This window comes from Setaria italica, chromosome VII (genome assembly GCF_000263155.2).
Source record: "Setaria italica strain Yugu1 chromosome VII, Setaria_italica_v2.0, whole genome shotgun sequence".
NCBI lineage: Eukaryota > Viridiplantae > Streptophyta > Magnoliopsida > Poales > Poaceae > Setaria > Setaria italica.
In genome coordinates, this window is record NC_028456.1 from 32,573,940 (window position 1) to 32,593,051 (window position 19,112).

The window sequence follows — 19,112 nt, forward strand, 5'->3', positions numbered from 1 at the left end:
CACAGTTTCTCTCGTGCTTACGGCAAGTTTAGGTCAAATTACCAGCTTTTAGCAGAAATTCTGATAGATTCTAACAGATTTCTGGTACGTATTGGCTAGTTTTGGTTTATCTTAGATCGTATTTCAGAATGATTCAAAACTAAAGTTGCTTGAAGGTTGACTTAAAATCAGATATTTGCTAAGATATGTACCAAAGAACAGTGGGAAATGAAAATGAAACCATTTATATGTTACATGCAAAAATGCAGGAGTAAAATCAAAATTTGCTTTCAAAGAGTCTCTACACTCGCAATAAGAGCCTTCAACACTGATTGAGACTGAAACATGCATTTTGTAGTCATCTGATAAAAAGAGAGACATAATTGAGTTGCAGGTAGTTCAGGACCTTCAAACAAAGTGGGTATTACTTGCTGTTGCAGGTGGCTTTCCTTTTCACGGTTTCATCACAAAAAGGTTAGTTTAACAGTAACTGATTGAGTTGCATCATATGAAAGGGACACGTTGAACAAGTCCACTACTGCATGGAATCCTGGAACGGCTTGTTTTTATAAAGCGTATTCATTCGGACAAGCCAACAGGAGATTATATGTCATAAGACCAAATTAATAAACAGTATGTACTTCATAATTAACATCCGGAAAAACCGATGATAAACATATTCGGCTTTTATGTGCACTACTGTATATTAAGCAAAATTCACAAAGCTCACTACATTTGTTGAAACTATCACACATTTCAAAGTCTACATTTTTTAAAAAAAAAATACCACGCATTCATACACCAAAGCCTCACTTTGGTTTATATACATTTCAGGAAACAAGCTTTCAAGTATTGCTGTAATACCCAACGGTTCAGGTCCGGCATTCAGTCTGACAAGCAAACCATGTTCCTGCTTTCTCGTATGCAGATAGTTGGCACACGTTGGATAAAAACTGACAAGTAGGACGAAAGTTGAATGGAAGTATATATTATTAGCCTAAAATAAGAGAAAAATATAGCTGGTTAATCAACTTCCAGAAGAGACGGAATAATTAGGACCGCAGTCCAGTGGCAGCAGCCTGTGGCCATTTTCCAGCGCAGCCGGGCAGCATTTCCTGACCCACACGACGCGCGCGCGACGCTCCAGCCCACACGCCAGGTCAGCGCAAGTAAACGGTCGGCCAGGCCACATCGGCACGGCGCCAGCCAGTGGTCGCGCCACGTCAGCTAGCTTCGGGCGGATGCGCCCCACGCGGGACATGCCAGAGCCAGCCAGCGGAATGCCAGGCGAGAGGCGACGACGACCTCTTCTTCTGTCCCGTGGGCGGCCGCTGCCGGCGCGGCGACGCTGGCGTGCAATTGGTAGCAGCTTTCGCCGTACGTGGCTGCCGACCTGCTGATGGAGCTTGCTTGCTTCGAGTGAGTTTTTATTGGGGCGTCGCTGAATTTGAATGTTTCTGCAGGAGGTTTTGACAGCGCCGGAGTTTGCAGCATTTTCACACCTGAACGGCCGGCGTCGTTGATCCTTTGCGTGATTCTGAGTGAGGTTTTACCTCTTCTGGACGGCCGTAATTTGGGTTTAATTACCCACTGTTTTCACACTGCCACTAGAGCTGTTACTTGTTACTGACGGTTCAGGGAATGGCACAGTACCTGTACCCCCCCCCCCCCCACACACACACACACAAACAAAAAGAAAAGAAAGAAAATGGATAAAAACAGATCGAAAGGAAAGAAAGGAAATGTGATACGCATGTTAAATGGAGTATGTACACTGTACTGCTGGTATCCCTCTTGAAACACTTCACCAGGAGGGGCAAACAAAATTTGATTTTATTTTGCATGCGCCGATCCGATCCGTGCACAGGAAGGCATGCTTTGACCGGTCAACCCCGCGACCCCTTCTCCCGCCAGGCCGCCACCTATATAACGGCAGCTCAACCCGTCCAAGCAAAGCCACGTACCACCCGCTTCTTCTTCTTCTTCTCCCCCTTCCCCTCCTCCCCCCCACAGGAATAGCACACCTAATCCGAGCAACCCAACGCCGCCGCCGCCTCCTCCGGTTCCGTGCCGTGCCGAAGCCGCCGACCCCGTTGACCTCCCGGAGGAGCTAGCGATGCTCCACGGCGTCAGGTTCCTGCTCTCCGCCGCCGCCGCCTTCGCCCGCCTCGCGCACGCGATCGTCAGCACCGGCTGGGCGCTCTTCTTCATGCCCCTCTGCTCCCCGACGTCGACCACCACGGCGGTCCCCGCGCCCTGGCAGCACCTGCAGCCGGCGAGGTCTAAGGTGCACCCGGCGGCGCTGGCCGTCGATGACGGCAAGGACCAGCTGGCTCTGCAGGCCGTGTCGTCGCCGCCGCCGGCGGCCGTCGTCGTTGTTCCGGTGCTCAAGCAGCACGGAGACAGGGCTGCGGAGAAGACGGCTAAGGCGGCGCGGGGAAAGCCGCCTAGACTGTCCATACCGCCGCCGGTGGCCTGCGCTCCCGGCGTCGACCCGTTCGGCGCGGCGGCGGACCGGGAGACGGACGTGGCGACGGAGGTGGAGGTGCAGGGCGAGGGGTTCTGCCTGGCGAGCAGGAGAGGCGTCAGGCACGCCATGGAGGATGGGTATGGAGTCATCACTGATCACACCATTGAAGGAGGCTCCCAATTGGTAAGCACATTTCATCATCTCAGATTAAGCTCATGCTTAAATGATGGAAAACTTAGGTGATTCTATAATTGGTATAGTGATTCAGGTTTTAATCCGATTAAGGACAAATGAGGCGGTGTGAATTGTATATTTTATGGATAAGATGTTTATAACTAGTGACTAATTCTTATGATCTTGTAGAAACTACAAGAACAGCATTGATGTCGATAAATTTCTTTATTGGGCAAGGAATTGTAGCTCTATGCAAAATCAAGTACCTTCAATTTATGTGTGCTGCTGAAGCATGCTCCCGCCTTTCTTTGATAACAAAATTTTACTGTTAAGAAATTCTGATCATAATTCAGGTTTATCTGATCTTTGAATAAAACATTTTCAGATCAGAAAATAGAAAAATGTTCGCAAAAATGTTTATACTACTATGAAGAATAGGACTTAGGTTAAACCACACACACATGTTGTTAGTTGACAGATTAAAGTTATAGTATATATCATCCGGTTTAGATTAATTCATGTACCACTTCCATTATTTGAAGAGAAAATAGGCATTGTTTTTTTTTATCTTTTTTCATGGGATACAAATACCTCCGGTATATGTCAGAATTTCATTACCAGGGCTAGCTATGTGAGACATTTTTATCCTCGTTAATAACAAATAATCGAAATTAAAAGGGAAAACGAAGACACTAATAAGCTTTACAATTTACGTATATCACACATAAGGGAGCTGGTGAAAGAGAAAATGTAGAGCAAAATGTATGATCGAGTTGCGTATATGCTTTGCGACCTAGGCGGAAACACGTCGACCCCACATGTAACAATAATTCAGCCTGAATAATCGGAGTTGCTAAGAAACTGTGCTGCAGAAGGGGGACCAGTCCATTGCTTAGCTATGAAACTTCCAATCTAGAACGAGTTTTCTATTTCCTCTTTAAGGAGTTTAGAGCACAGGATTTGTCGGTCAAACGGCAGCATTATGATATGCGCTTTTAAAAAATTTCGTCAACATGCAAGATGCCAATAAGATCAGTATCCTCAATTCCTCATCATCAAGCGCAGTATCATCAGTACATCCAAATTCAACTTTTGTTTCTTTGTTCCTGGGGGCAGGCCTTCTACGGTGTTTACGACGGGCACGGCGGCCGGGCGGCCGTGGACTTCGTCGCCGACAAGCTCGGCAAGAACGTCGTCGCCGCGCTCGCCGCTGCCACCACGTCAGGACTGTCGTCGTCGTCGCCGCCGCCGCCGCCGACGAGCGATGAAGATGAGGTCGTGGCGGCGATCAGAGCGGCCTACCTGACCACGGACAGCGAGTTCTTGAGCCAGGTAAGCAGGCATCGATCGGATCCTTAGCTAGATTAGCTTGCGTTGCAAATAGCATCAACTACTTTCCCTTGACCGGGTCTTTGCACTTCATGCATTCTTGGGCTTGGTTAGGTTTGAACGGTTCAAACCTCTTCTAGTTTTATGCTTGCTGTTATCAGCTGGACGTTGACCGATCGATGGCGATGGATGATAGCTTTAGTATATAAATATATATTTATAAATATAAAAACTAGCCACGTGGCAGCGCTCGGTCGTTTGGTCTTGTTGGCAAATCCAAGCTAGAGTGGTGCGCGCATGTGATGGACGATGATCCTGACAGGGGATGGATCGGAGTGCATGCATGGGTGGATCAGTGCCCGTGCCGTGTGGCCTCTGCTGGGGAGGGGAGCCATGCAGAGAGGCGGCTGTCGCCGGTAGCGTCGTACGTTCACATTGACCAGGTCATGCATGAACCTGACCAGCTCTGCGTGCAGTGCAGCAGCCTCGTGTGTACGGCACGGCTGCACTCGCATGCATGTCTCGAATGGGGAATTTCCGGGTTCATGTGGAGTTTGAATCGTACTCCATCTGGTCAGTAATTAGTGCATGTCGTTTTGGATCGGATATTTTCCATGAATATGTAAGCACTCGCAGTGACATCAAGAGGTAACCCAACGTGTACGGTTTCCACCGTTGCATCGTTATCACAGTATGTAATTTTGGAGCGCGGAGTTTCAGTTTTAACTAATTACAGTATATACACCAGTCATGATCAGTGCAGCTGCTTAATTAGTTACTGAGATTTAATCTGTACTTAGCATGTTCTTACCCATGATTTTACGCAGGGCGTACGCGGTGGCGCATGCGCGGCGACGGCGCTGGTGAAGGACGGCGACCTCTACGTCGCCAACGTGGGCGACTGCCGCGCCGTCCTCGGCAGCCGCGGCGGCGCCGCCACCGCGCTGACGAGCGACCACACCGCCGGCCGCGAGGACGAGAGGCGCCGCATCGAGAGCTCGGTAAGGAGCGACGGTCCAAATTAAACGGAACAAGCAGTGATTAGCAGATCGATGCTTCTTGCAGCAATCGAGCTAGCAACTGATGGGTGAACACGTTTGCTGTGATCATACAGGGCGGGTACGTGAGCTGCGGCAGCAGCGGCGTGTGGCGCGTGCAGGACTGCCTGGCCGTGTCGCGCGCGTTCGGCGACGCGTCCATGAAGCCCTGGGTCACCTCCGAGCCGGAGGTGTCGCGCCGCCGCCTCACCCCGGATTGTCGATTCCTCGTCGTCGCCTCCGACGGCCTCTGGAACAAGGTGTCCTGCCAGGAGGCGGTCGACGCCGTCTCCGCCGCCGCCGCCGCCGCAGCGCCGTCGTCCTCGGTGGGATCGTGCAAGGAGCTCGTCGCCTTGGCCCGGAGCAGGGGCAGCCGGGACGACATCACCGTCATGGTCGTCGATCTGCAGCGGTTCCTGCAATAATATATATAATAGCTTGAGAACGAAGGTGCACAGATCCACGAAAGAAATGTTAGTTTCATCTCTTTCAAGTTACTTTTCACTTTCATGATTTGATTTTACTGTAAATTATTTTATTTTTTACCCCAAGAGATTGTACTACGTAGTAGGATATATACAGGGGCTGCCTTCCGAAGAGATGAATTGGATTGGACTCGTCGGAAAGTGCAGAAGATACTAGCGTGACGTGTAAAATAGCATTGATGAGCTCTTATTGAGATGAACTACTTTCTTTACTTCCTTTGCTAAATTCGTCTTGAGTGGTCAAAAGTCGCGAGAAAAAATCAACTGCGACAAAAATTTTGATACGGAGGTAGTACTATGACAAAATTATTTCCACGGGAGCTCCAAATTAAAACCAGCTTTAATTTGTAGGCGGCATGTTCTATCTGCTGTATAATATCTCCGGTCAAAAAAAAAAGTGAAAGGCGTCAAACCGGAGGAGTACACTAGGTACTGCTGGAAATCGAAATTTTCCATGGCAATAATTTGTGAACGTGGGCTCTTGTGGGGTGCCACTGCCAAACATCTTACAAAATCCATCCCCAATGTATAGGTTTTTCATCTGCAGAACTTCACCTTTATGTAGGCAGTCAACAAAAATCTGTCACGAAAATTGTTTCTCAAGCTCGAGCGAGCTTCTTGCCAGAGTCGCCAGATCTTTGAAACATTTTGATTTTGGGTTGGGCCGTCCGCATTTGCAACGATCGAAATTTGTAGGCGGTAGGCCGAAAACCCACCAGTCAGTTGCACAGCCCAGCTTAACAAGGCAAAACTGAACTTTTTTATTTTTATATATTTTTTTTCGATTTTGCAGAAATATATAGTCGGATGAAAAAATTGCAAAACTAGATTATTGTCGCCGGCTGGGCCTTACCATCGGCCCAGCCGGCAACAAGAGGTACACCCCTCCGCATCACACTTTCAAAAAATCATAACTAATTCATATCACCTCGGATGAAGATAAACTTTATATGAAACTTGTAGATCTCGACGAGATCTGCAACTTTGTAATTAAAACTTTTTCATTTAATATCATATTGGTGCTCAAATAATCGACACAATTTTAGATCTAAAACTTGTGTCAATTATTTCAGCAATTAAATGGCTCCAAATGAAAACAGTTTGAACTAAAAAGTTGTTAATCTCATCAAGGGCTACAATTTTTATATAAAGCTTATTTCTATCTGAGCTTATATGAATTAGTTATCATTTTTTGAAAGTGTGCTGCTCAATTTCAGATCTAAAAATTGAATTTTAGATCTGAAACTTGTGTCGATTATTTGAGTACCAATATGACATTAAATGAAAAACGTTTTAACTACAAAGTTGTAGATCTCGTCGAGGTCTATAAGTTTTATATAAAGTTTATCTCCATCCAAGTTGATATGAATTAGTTATGATTTTTTGAAAGTGTGATGCGGAGGGGTGTACCCCTTGTCTGGACCGGCGGTTTGGCTCTTCCGTCGGCCCAACCGCCGCCTGGGCCGGCCCTTCCGCCACCTGGACCGGCGACAATAGCCTAGTTTTGTAATTTTTTTATCCGATTATATATTTCTGCAAAATCGAAAAAATATATATATAAAAATAAAAAAAATCGGCAAAACTTCTAATTGCAGGCTCCCGGCCCATGGCTCTTACCGTGATGCTGCGGCCCACGCGGCGGCAATGCAAGCTATATAATGGGCAAGCAGATCGCAATTCGCCACCAGGAGACAGACAGACGTCACCCATGGCCATGGGCTCGGAGGAGGGCGGCGATGGCGGCGCGGACCGCATCAGCAGCCTCCCCGACGAGCTCCTCCGCAGCATCCTCCTCCACCTCCCCGGAACCGCAGCCGCAGCGCGCACCAGCGTCCTCTCCCGCCGCTGGCGCCGCGTCTGGGCCCACCTCCCCGAGCTCTCCTTCCGCTACGCTACGAGGGCCACAGCTGGGCCTCCGCGAGGGCGGCGCACGGGCGCGTAGACGCCGCGCTGGCCGCGTACGCCGGGCTGGCCGTTGCGCTCCTTGAGGTCGACCTGACGGTCTGGGCCCCATCGCGAGCCCCCGTGGACGACGGCGGTGGCGACGACGACCGTGCCGCTCCGCCGCCGTCGTCGCTGCTGCAGTTCGCCTCGCCCAAATGATCTCCTACCGACGTGGGTAGCTACCCTCCGTCACTGCGTCCGTCGATCGATGCTTCACGATTCGTGCTGCGAGCCGACGTGGACGGCAACTACTGTAGGGTGCAAGCTTAAAGAGCAGTAAGCCGTTAGCGTTAGGTTTAGGCCCCGAACGTTGGGTTCTTTAATCCCTCGTGAAGTTCCTATCACATCAAATATTTAAATACGAATTAAGAGTATTAAATATAGACTAATTACAAAATCAATTGCACAGACGGAGGCTAATTTGCGAGACAAATCTATTAAACCTAATTAGTCTATGATTTGATAATGTGATGCTACAGTAAACATGTGTTAATGATGGATTAATTAGGCTTAATAGATTCATCTCACGAATTAGCCTCCATCTGTGTAATTAGTTTTATAATTAGCTCATGTTTAGTCCTCCTAATTAGCCTCCGAATATTCGATGTGACATGAACTTTAGTCCGGACTAAAGATCCAACACCCCCTGTACGTCTTCCAGGTGCTCTAGTAATCATCTGTATGATGTGATCCGTGGTCTGGATGATAGGAAGAAGGAACTAGTTAAGTCAATTGGGTTTTCTGGGGTTCTGCAATTCCCTGCACTGAGGCAAATTAACAGGAGATTCGTGCTAAGTAGGGTTGATGCGCTTACACAGACACTAGTCATCGACGATTCACGGAAGTTGAAGTTTGACGAGGCTGATGTTGTTAAGGTTTTTTGTATCCCCTGTACTGGATAGAGTGTTGCAGAAAATGGCAAACCGAGGAATGATGTTGTTGCACTTATAAAAAAATAAGTAACCTGGTATTGATTCGAAAGACAATCGAAGCATAAAGGCTGCTCAGGAAGTTATTGAGCATGAGTATGGATCCAGAATGTCAGAAGATGAAGATAATGCTTTCAAAGCTGCATTTGTAATTTATGTCATGGCTACACTGCTATCTCCAGAGCCAAGTTTGATTATGCGTGTGTTGATTATCGGAATGCTATAATTGATACGGCTAGTATTAAATCATATGATTGGTCAGAATATGTTATTCAGAAGCTGTTAGATGCAGTTGTTAAAGTGAAGTCTGATCTAGAGCACAGCTCTAAGGTGCCTAACATTACTGGTTGCACCCTGTTTTTGCAGGTATGGGTTATTTTCAATAGAATTGTTTGTAGTATGGACCAACATAATTTTATGGCTTTTTTCACTGCTTGACTCATTAGGCTTTTATTCTTATGTTATAGGTATTCTATACTGACAGTATTGACGTTGGTATATGGAACCTTGACCATAGTACTTTTCCACATATCCGTCCTTTCAATTCTGAGAGAATGAAATCTATGATTCTTGCTGACACTCTACCAGGAACTGATGAGAGCGGTAATGCAATGTTTGGCAAAAGCAAGGTTAGTTTTTTTATTCGATATGGAATACTTTATATGACTAGATTCTTTGTTTTTTAAGTTGGCTACTTATGAATTTTCTAGCCGCGTGAACCACGTGGTCTATGCTATCAATGGGCTTTGGTTCATGATGGGGGTGGCCGTAGTTATTCAAGGCCTTGTGTTCTTGCTGGGTGGAAGACTTGGGAAGGCACCTGATTTAAGTGGTCTAGGTATCCCTATATGCACGTCTTTGAATGGTAATTGCAAAGGATATGTGAACTATGATCAAGCATCATCTTCGAATTCGGCTGGAAATAATGCTTGTGCTGAAGATGTATCAGATATAGTTGGCTGTCACCAGAGCCATGTCCAAGTATTTTCTTGGTGTATGCCGAGCGAAAAGGTGTAGGGTTAGCGGTATAGGGATGACAAATACATGTGCATCCTGTGTTGAGGGGCATGAGTCAAGAAAACTATTTGAAAGTAAAGATGCGGTGAAGTTTTACGACAATTTACCTCATGTTATCAATGAAGAAGCCAGTCTTTCTAGTCTGTTGTTGAAGCTTCGTATGCTTGAAGACTCTGGGTCGGAGAGGATGGAAGTACCTAATTGCTAAATATACAGAGGATTTTTTCCTTTTTTTATGTTGATGATTGATACTTCTTGTATTTGTTCAGCAATTTCTGTATAGGACACGTTATTAAGATTTAAGTTGCAATTTATGCAGGCCTTGTTTTGTTCACTATGTGCCAAAGTACATTGAGGTTTTACCTGGTGCTTTGAAGTCACAAATTACTGGATGCTCTAAGATTGAAATGGATTTATTTGATGCTATTCTGAGGCGGTACAAACAGATTGAGGCTAATCTGTTTGGGTTATGTCCCGGCTATCGATTGAGGCATTTTGTGGAGTCTGATGTGCTGGTAATTTACATATATTTTTCCAGCGGAACATTTTTTGGTATTTGTTTGTCATTTTTTAGTTTTTTGGTCAGTTGCATCCTCAAATAGCCAGTGTGTTCTATCATATGTGCATGTTGTATTTGATGGTTTTTTGTTTCCTATTATTTGTGATGTGTAGGAATCTGTACTAGCTGGATCGTTTGATATAATGGATCCATCTGTCAGGGACCAATTTATTGGAAGACATATTGGTTATGAATTTCGTTCTTGTAACATGGTAAGTGTGTATCGAACTAGCACATTTTACTACCTAATTTGTAGGTTTAATTTGTAACTGCCTTGAAGATATGCCTTGAAGATATGCTGCTATGTTACATTTAATTTTGGAGGTGTCCTGGCACGGCCCCTACGACCCTTGAAGATATGCTGCTATGTTACATTTAATTTGGAGGTGTCCTGGCACGGCCCCTACGACCCAGCCCGCCACCATCTCGTAGAAACCGGGCGCCATATCCAGTGGCTGGAGGTCGGCACGAACTCTATGGCGGCGATGCTGATGCGGCGGTTTGATACCGTCCACGAGTTGCAACTGAGAGTCATACTATGGGAGGTACGCGTCGTGGCTGCGAGTGAGGAGGTGCGGGAAGGGACCGTGTCAGCGAGAAGGAGCGGAGGGCTCATACTCACTGGAAGATTTGGGTCCGCATGTGTGGTGCAGCTGTGATCCCGGTGACGGTAAGGCAAAGGTGAAGTTTCTGAAGCGGCTCGGTGGTACCAAGTCACTTTTGATGGAGAAGCAAACCTGGATCCTCGAAGAGTCCAGCGGCGGGAGAGGCAAGGCCCCCGTGCGCTTTAAGGTGGTGTGTCCGAGGAGTGGTGTGTCCGAGGAGAGTCCAAGGAGTGGTGTGTAGCGGTGGATGTGGCAAGGCCTCCATGCTTCTATCATTTTGACATTTAAGGTGCAACAGCGGTACTTCAGCGGTGGCCTCTTCGGTGAGGTGTGGTGGGCTCCTCTTCTGACTTTTTCCAACGCAAGACCGTGGGTGGGAGATCGACGATCGTATGTGTGGTCTGAAGATGACGGTGGCATGGTAGAACAGTCATGGTAGCTACATGGCTTGCAGCGGACTGCGACAGCCAGTTCTGCATGGCAGCGGCTGGTTGGCGTGGGACATTATCAGGAATGATGGCGCTTGCGATGAGTGTCACTTGTCGGCTTTTCTCCTAGGTTGTGGTGGTGCGGCGTGGTGAGTTGGGTGGAGTTGAGTTGAGTTGTGCAGCCGTGTTGATGTCTCAATCCAACCGGTTGTTATTTTGAGTTGGTGTTTCGAGTGGAGTTGTGCGACTGTGTTGATATCCCAATCCAACCGGTTGGTGTTGTTGTTCTATTATTTGTTGTTATGTCCAGTCTGAGTATATTCTTCTTTTTAATATAATCGGTAGCTCTCCTGCCTAGTTCGTTTCATTGTGTCACCGCCACTTCCATCGATCCCTACCCAAGCAACTAGTGCGTTCTCTAGCAATCGGGACCTAATATAATTGACTAGCCCAACAGCATGAATTGAAGGGCTTACCCATCATGGGATTATACAAAAGATATAATCATGCATGGAAAATTGGAAGTAATTATTTATTAGTGGGGCAGATTCAAACACATTGTAGCTCTTAACCAGAGGTCCGTTTTTCTCCTTGCGGTGATACCCATAGCTTCAGTTATGTCTACTTCGTTGGGACGAATGCCGTCTGGGAGGCTCCAATCAAAATAGAATAGAAGGTTTGCAAGAGCCAGCTCGACATTAGCGAGCCCAAATGACATCCCAGGGCAAATACGCCGTCCAGCTCCAAACGGTGTGAACTCAAAGTCATTCCCTTTGAGATCTCTCGTGTCACTCTCGAACCTCTCCGGCATGAACTTTTCAGGTTCCTCCCAGCATTGCGGGTCCCTTGAGATTGCCCATGCATTCACGAGCACCATAGCACCCTTGGGCACATCGTAGCCTAGGACCTTGCATGTTTCTTGACACTCTCTTGGAAGCAGCAGAGGACCAGGAGTATGCAACCGTAAGGTCTCTTTGATGACCCAGTGCAGGTAGGTTAATTGGCTTAATCCCTCCTCTATGACCTTCATGTGGGGCATGAAAGCTCCCCTCACCTCAGCTTGTGCCCTGGACATCACATCAGGGTTCCTCATCAACTCTGCCATGGCCCATTGCAGTGTTGTTGCAGCAGTTTCAGTCCCCGCTGAGAGAAGATCCTACATTCAATTTACAAGTCAAATCATCAAAACTCTCAACTTTGTGTGTGTGTGTATATATATGCTGTTTTGTTTATCTTCAAATTAAAAGGTATGTGCAGCTGCAAGAACTTACAAAGATGACAGCTTTTATAGTGCCCATAGTGAGGAAGTGCGATGAGCCTTGGCTTTGAATCCTCAGGAGGACATCTATCAAATCTTCCTGCCATTTGCCCTCATCATGTGACTTTTTCTCCGTATGCTCAGTTATGATAGCATCCAAAAACTCGAATAATCTCTGTTGGTACACCTCCGCCTTACGCGTCCTCCAGCTTAGAGCTCCGGCGATCCATGACGACGGGAACATATCAGCTAGACTGACGCCACTGGCCAATTGAATGGCTTCGTCGATGTAGCGCAAGAAGGCGTCACGGTCGTTGAGGCGCCTACCCATGATGGCATGCACCGCTGTGTCGGCGACGTACGCCGCCACCATCTCGCTGACGTTCACAAGCTTATTGTTACCTGAGGCCGACGAGACGGCGACGGCGACGACGAGCCGCGCCGCCTCCTCCTCGCGGACGGGCCGGAGCGAGCGGACGCGGGCGGCGCTGAGGAGCTCCAGGGCGCAGATCTTGCGGAGGCGGCGCCAGTGGTCGCCGTAGGGGGTGAGGGCGATGGCCTGGCCCTGCTTGGTGAGGGTCCTGATCGTCGCCGTCTGGGGCCTCGTGGCGAACGCCGCGTCGTGCGTCCTCATGACCTCCCTGGCCGCCTCGGCGGAGGAGACAACGACGACGGGCACCTCGCCGAAGTTGAGGAGCATGAGGTGGCCGTAGCGGCGCGAGAGGCGGCGCAGCGAGCGGTGTGGGAGCGCGCCGAGGACGTGGTGGAGGCTGCCGATGACAGGGAGCTGCCAGGGGCTCGGAGGGAGACGTAGGCCACGGTCGCGGGAGCGTGAGCATTTTGTTAGGGAGTAGAGGAGAGCAAGGAGAAGGCAGCCGAAGTAGTACAGGGACGGGGTATCCATGCTCGATGTTGTGGCTTCCAAGACCCAAGTGCCTTGGTGAGTTGGTGCATCTATTTATACAGATCGATTTTAATTTGCTACAAAAATGTCATGACATTGTATTTTCCCTACAAAATAGTTTTCCTCACATTATCAACAAACGTATGAGATTTGCACTAACGCCATTCGATTCGTGAACAGTTTCCACAGCTCATGATTGCACCGCCGATTTTTGGAATGTATAGCAGACTGAAACGCGTGCTTCTTTTTAAACACATTGCCGGCTCTCGGTTGGTGGATGGTCATATCACTAGCAGAGAGCATGCCTTTTTTTTCATATCAGTAGCAAATAGCATGCCTTCATTGCCGAGTCCAAGCTATATGTTCCAAAACTGACTGGGAAATCGATGGTAAAACAAGGTCATTTGCTTTTTCTATCTAAGCTATGAACGAAGTCCATCCCTGTCGGTTCTAAAAAAAAAAGGAGCATGCCTACAGCATCAACCAGCTCGTCATGTAAACCCTTGTTGCCTGGCCGAGGGGGAGCGACAAACCCGCCCAATCTAGGAGCCACCGGTGCCCTCGCATGAGCGCACTGCAGCAGAAAGGAAAGATCAGCAACACAGTAATAGCATACATTATGCACATATGGCCTGGAATATCCTCCACATCACCAAAACTTTGCAAATCAGTTGCTGTTTCTTCTAAGCACCCAGGCAACATGCTACTGTTTGTAAAGGTATTTTGGATCCAAATCCTAAGGATTCACTGGCATATACTTGAACCAAATCCTAAACATTCCAACAACAATCATTCTCTTCTAAGCAGCCCCTAAGATTGAGCACATTTGTATTGGAACCTCCTCCCCGCTCTTCATTTTGTTTCTTCACTCATCAGCTTCAGCAGCAGCTATCTGCGAGTCCACGAGAGCTATGAACTGCTGGCTCGCATGCCTGGCAACTGATATCATATCGAAGATGACGCTTGGGTCCAGCCCTGCACCGCCCCTCTTGGTTAGCCCGCATATTTGGCCATTCCTATTGACTGATACCGACACTGCAGAACTCATCTGGGATTCTTCCTCTGAGGTAGCGTCAACAATGTAGTGCCGACCCACCTGCAATAAGAAACAAAGGGCATTGATTCATATGTAAACAATAAGTACTGCAGGGTGGGGTGGGGTGGGGGGAGGGAAAGCAAAAGCCAATTGTTGCTACTGGTGCTGAAGTGCTTGCAGGGCAGTGATAATTGTTGGTGGGGCTCAATGTGCTGGATAGTGTCATATTTCTCATGTGGCAATGCAGAGGCATTCAACTGGTACAGGAATTCGTATGACTATCCAAGTACAAAATGAGAGCAGATCACTGAACTGAGCTACCCGATAGTTCAAATAACAGTCAACAGTTCAAAAGCTGAATGCACATGCAACTTTCAAAGCCATCTTTCCTAAGCAGAAACTTTAATGCAAAGTTAGACCATTTCCAAATAACTTAATACAATCATCTTGCAACAATCAATAAAACATGTCTACTCAACACCAAAGAATAAGAGTGACAGAAAAAACACATTACCTTGGTTAATGTAATGATAACAGGCACACTGGATGTGTCGAATTGAAGAAATTCCTCATCACTTACATCAACCTCTGGTTCCTCGTCCGATGCAGCACTAAGAGAAACATTAACTTTTGGTAAACCTGTATCACTCAAAGCAACCTGCAGGTACATAAAACGTTAGCACCCAAGAAATGTACAAATTGTACCTGTCTTTATTGGGTCAAACTGTCAGCTAATGCACTGGCTATCAGGCAGTATAACAAGGAAATATGACAGCAATGTAAGAATACCAGAAACTGATATGCACAGAAACAACTCAAATTTGGTCAAAAGGTGCCAGAATCAAGTTGATTCGTCCAAGCTTTGCAAATTAACTCAAATTTATGGTTTTTTTTGTTCGAATTGTGCTTCACGTTTTACATTCAGAAAAGCACTTTATTTCAAATAGTGTCATCTGGGAATATGCTAAAGAATTTCATGTCACTTGACTGGACTCCAAAACATAGAAGTGGCTTCATTCCATAACAATTCTATCCGTAATACTTTAGTGCTAATAATTTAAACATTCTACACAAACACAAAAGATCGGGTATCGTTAAGCTAGCATAGATTTACAAATAAGAAGAATCTTCCCACTAAAAAAAGTATAACGAAAAAAGATGGAGGAAAGGAAGTTGAATATAAGGTTTCATAATACACCCATCAGCTCTCCTGGAAAATCTAACTTTCACCCTTAACTAAAACCAGACATTTAGTTCCTAACTTTTAGAGCCAGAAGGATCACGCATTCGAGAAGAGCCAGAAGAGATCATGCGTTCAAGAAGAGCCAGAAGAGATCAGGGAACCTATGTAAGAATCAAGAGGTAACAAAAATGGGAACTAGTGAACTATGACATGTTTTATTACACAATTGCCTAAGCCTAGCCTTGTCAGCAACAAATCTAGTTGGGAGACCATTTGTCATGGTTGAGGCAGAAAGTTGTACTTTTGGACAGCTGAGGGCGTAAGACGGTGGTGCAGGCAGAAATACAAGAAAATGAGATGGTGCATGCAGGATACAGGTTGATTCCATGTGAAGGAAACTATCAGCTTAAGCAGCAGCATGACATTCAGTATGCTCTCTGACTAGCGGTTCAAAGTTTGTCCTTCATATCATGCACATTCCTTATTTGCTGGTCAATAAGCCTGTCAGTAATCTTATTTAACTATCGGGTGGTCATGTTTTCCTACTCATATTCAAGAACTAAATCAACAGATGAGAATTTGCTATAGCTTGCTCCCCAACAGCAATTTAACATCGACTCATCTTGCCTTCATTTGCTATGACCTATGAGACACTCTGTTAAGTTTTCTCAGTTGTGGGGTGAAATTTTTCGAAGCTATGCATAAAATTTCTTATCATATTACAGTAACTGATGTGTAATATGGAAGGACCTTTATTTAATGGCACAAAGAGAATCTAAAGAAAATAATGTCATTAGTTCCGTTACTCCATGTCTGATGCAATGATAATTGCCTATGAGGAAACTGATAACACTTTTCCACCAGCACATTTTCTGGTCTCCGCTGAAACAATTGCGAAAAGATGACAATTAAAACTGCAAGCAATGAAGCAACAACCAAAACAAATCAGCATTCACCTTTATTGCAGTAGCTAGCGCATCCAGTAAATTACCATCAGAACTGACCACAAGTCCATCAATGTACAGATCCCAACAGACCTTTCCCTCCACAACAATTAGGGATGATAGATCAATTGCAGCACCTGAATTTGATGCATTGTTGTCAGTTTAATGGCAACAAAATATTGTTGTCATGAGTTTGAATTAAAAGAAAACTGTATATAACCAGACAGATAACAAAATGAGAATCAACTTCTCATTAAAGGAAATTCAATAGCAGGTCAGCAACTACAGCGGATTTAAATCACCATTATATTATATGAGTTAGGATACCAGAAACAATAGCATGCTTTTATTTTTGTCTACATCCTCCATAACACTTATTACAACATGAAGCACAACACCTGTAATTAAATAGGCATGACAATGGCAATTGATGGTGATGATGTATAATTCTGTTCTAGCCCGTGTATCTAGGTAAACTTTCTTTAAACCAGTACTATACATCCAAATTACTAAGTACAATTCAGAATTCACTGGCTAGCAAAAGCTTAACCCAATGAATGTAGATATAATTAACTGTTATTCCAATTGTAACGACAAGAATAATGATGTCATTCATGTTCAAATAGTAGTTATGACTGATGATATAGAGTAGAAACAATGATGATATTTGGAGCATCAAACTAAAAGAGATCAGCACAGTGAGACCATGTCAAAAGCTATGTCAAACACAGGGAGCGCAATAAAGTTATATATTACCTGCACCACTTTTACCACCTAGCAAGCATCTTTGCAGGGCAACAGAGAGCTCAGCAGACAATTCTTCGGAACCTCTACCCTAGAAAAATCCAAATATTGCAAATAAGATAAGCATACAAAAGTAAGGCTGTAGAGACTACAAACAGAATGAAGTCTGAAAAAGGAACAGAAGTTATATTGAGTGCAGGGTTTCGATAATGGAAATGGAATATGCATTCCTTTCTAGTAGTGTTTTTTTTTACCAGGGAACTGCTAGACATGCACAATCAAATGACTGTTTTGTGTTTTGCAATTAATTGGTATCATCACATCCTGAAAAGGGACTTATCTACAAAAGCTTTATATATTATCATTGTCAGAAAGACAATTTGAGATATGCTACTTCAAACTAGTTCTAGTGGTTAATTTCCTAGTCAACAAGTTTGTAAGTTTTGTCGTATTCAAAGTCACAGCATCAGCATTCACTCATAAAACTTCAGCAGGAAAGCTATATGCATGTCTATTGAAAAAGGTCTAAAATTTCAAAATAGATTCCATAATCAAATTGCCATCTGAAATTTCAAAAAATGTGTCAGACTAATGGTTATTTTCATTTTGATCCAATGACAACAAAACACCAACCTCAAATGTAGGCTCAGCAGTAGGACTACAGTCAACAAAAATGGAAACCTTTCCTTTGTCAGGGTGAAGAATGCTTGGTTTCCCCAATTCAGCCTGCAGATTCCAATTCATCAAATAAGCAGACATTGCTGAAGCGGTTTAACACGCTACGGCTAACAAGTTTGTTTTCTTATTTCGGGGCAAGTTTACTGATTATACCAACAGATAGACACCAACATCACGTACTCAAGCTTAACATTTATCATCATTTGCAGCGGCTCAATAAAACTAGCAATGTGATATCAGGGTTCAAACTTCACACTGCAACAGCATAGGTATTTGATGCCAAATTAATCGATGATTGATAACCTCAATGCCTTGGGAAAATAAGAGTTGATTGGTAGGAATTTTAAAGCAAAGAACAGCATAAGGTTCCTTACAGAGGATTGAACTTATCATGCAAAAACATTTGCCTAGCCTCTCTTTTTTTTGGCAGGAAAGTGTGAGAACTCGTACCTTGACACTAGCGATGATTTCAGTGGCACCCAATCTAACACGCGCTGAACCATTCGCCTATAACAACCACCAATCCAAAGTAACATGAATCCACATAGCATTCCAAAAGAAAGAAAAACGAAGGGCATGTGAACACGGCTAAACAAGCAGAAGCCCCGAAACGTACCTGTGGGATGACTCCGGTCTCGACGGAGAGGGCCCGGAACTGCAGCCGCCTACGGCCGTCGGTGCGAATGTCCTGCGCGATGCCGCCGCGGATGAAGTGCTTCTCCCCTTCCGAGAGCCCAACCATCGTCCTGGACACTGCGGGACATAAACCAACACAGCCGGTCTCAGAGGCACTTCGTCGAACACCCTAACCGCTACTACCAAAACAAAACAAAATGTAGCAGAGAAGGAAGAGCTAATATGCTGCGAGTGAGTAGGCGAGCTGACCGCAGCGTAGATGATACCTCGCTACACGAGCTGTTAGGCTTCTGGCCGACGAGCTGTTCGGCTTCTGGGCTACCGAAATCGACCGACCGTGGGGACTGTTGGAGGCGGTGGCCTAATAGGCGAGCGGCGAGCACGGCGGAGGCAGAAAGCCGAGGAGACGCGGGCAGTGAGGATGGCGCGGAATGTGTGGGCGGACGGAGGCGGAGTCGAAGGGGGCGAAGAGAGGAGCGGCGCGGCCGGCGGGACTGGGAGGCGGCGGGGCAGTCAGGAACCTGGAAGAGGGGCCAAGGGAGTTGTTTGTTCAGTCAGGTTGGAGGCTTGGGCCGATACGACATCAGGCTTGGCGGGCCGTAGTGCCATGCCTGACGGAGCAATTTGGCCCATGAAGTAGCTACTCATCTTCGATTTTGTAAGTAGGCTTGTTTTTGCTGTAACCTTCTTTTCACTGATCAAAGTTGTACATTCGAGACTGCAGAAAGTTAACAACCTCAAAGCATTTTTATCCAAAGGCTGTATCTCGTGTT

The 19,112-nt window shown here is 45.9% G+C and overlaps 3 protein-coding genes across 4 annotated transcripts; 1 reads left to right on the forward strand and 2 right to left on the reverse strand.

Annotated features, from left to right (window-relative positions):
* Positions 1–1,955: 1,955 nt before the first annotated feature.
* Positions 1,956–5,686, forward strand: LOC101781158 (probable protein phosphatase 2C 77). The gene is made up of 4 exons (XM_004977088.3): positions 1,956–2,632; positions 3,740–3,955; positions 4,780–4,953; positions 5,067–5,686. Exons 1-4 carry the CDS (start codon positions 2,096–2,098, stop codon positions 5,412–5,414), a joined length of 1,275 nt encoding a protein of 424 aa, XP_004977145.1. The 5' UTR covers positions 1,956–2,095; the 3' UTR covers positions 5,415–5,686.
* A 5,777-nt stretch (positions 5,687–11,463) lies between these two features.
* On the reverse strand, positions 11,464–13,138 carry LOC101781552 (5-epiaristolochene 1,3-dihydroxylase). The gene is made up of 2 exons (XM_004977089.2): positions 12,228–13,138; positions 11,464–12,112 (listed from the first exon to the last, which is right to left on the reverse strand). The coding sequence occupies exons 1-2, from the start codon at positions 13,116–13,118 to the stop codon at positions 11,492–11,494; spliced, it is 1,512 nt and encodes a 503-aa protein (XP_004977146.1). The 5' UTR covers positions 13,119–13,138; the 3' UTR covers positions 11,464–11,491.
* A 571-nt stretch (positions 13,139–13,709) lies between these two features.
* On the reverse strand, positions 13,710–18,868 carry LOC101781960 (exosome complex component RRP42). Of its 2 annotated transcripts, none has more exons than XM_004977090.2 (8): positions 18,606–18,868; positions 18,320–18,456; positions 18,154–18,210; positions 17,659–17,751; positions 17,038–17,116; positions 16,294–16,418; positions 14,669–14,812; positions 13,710–14,214 (listed from the first exon to the last, which is right to left on the reverse strand). In XM_004977090.2, exons 2-8 carry the CDS (start codon positions 18,443–18,445, stop codon positions 13,984–13,986), a joined length of 855 nt encoding a protein of 284 aa, XP_004977147.1. In that variant the 5' UTR covers positions 18,446–18,456; positions 18,606–18,868; the 3' UTR covers positions 13,710–13,983. The 2 variants fall into 2 exon arrangements, with proteins under 2 accessions (XP_004977147.1, XP_004977148.1); XM_004977091.3 differs by having other exon boundaries at positions 18,589–18,868.
* Between the last annotated feature and the right edge of the window lie 244 nt (positions 18,869–19,112).

Coding starts and splice junctions, on each gene's coding strand:
- LOC101781158 (XM_004977088.3), top strand. CDS start 2,096: ATGCTCCACGGCGTCAGGTTCCTGCTCTCCGCCGCCGCCGCCTTCGCC. Junction 3,956..4,779: donor ACAGCGAGTTCTTGAGCCAG/GTAAGCAGGCAT, acceptor GATTTTACGCAG/GGCGTACGCGGTGGCGCATG. Junction 4,954..5,066: donor GGCGCCGCATCGAGAGCTCG/GTAAGGAGCGAC, acceptor GTGATCATACAG/GGCGGGTACGTGAGCTGCGG.
- LOC101781960 (XM_004977090.2), bottom strand. CDS start 18,445: ATGGTTGGGCTCTCGGAAGGGGAGAAGCACTTCATCCGCGGCGGCATC. Junction 17,117..17,658: donor CTGCTGAGCCTACATTTGAG/GTTGGTGTTTTG, acceptor GGATTTTTCTAG/GGTAGAGGTTCCGAAGAATT. Junction 16,419..17,037: donor AGGTGGTAAAAGTGGTGCAG/GTAATATATAAC, acceptor CATCAAATTCAG/GTGCTGCAATTGATCTATCA.
- LOC101781552 (XM_004977089.2), bottom strand. CDS start 13,118: ATGGATACCCCGTCCCTGTACTACTTCGGCTGCCTTCTCCTTGCTCTC. Junction 12,113..12,227: donor CTATAAAAGCTGTCATCTTT/GTAAGTTCTTGC, acceptor AATTGAATGTAG/GATCTTCTCTCAGCGGGGAC.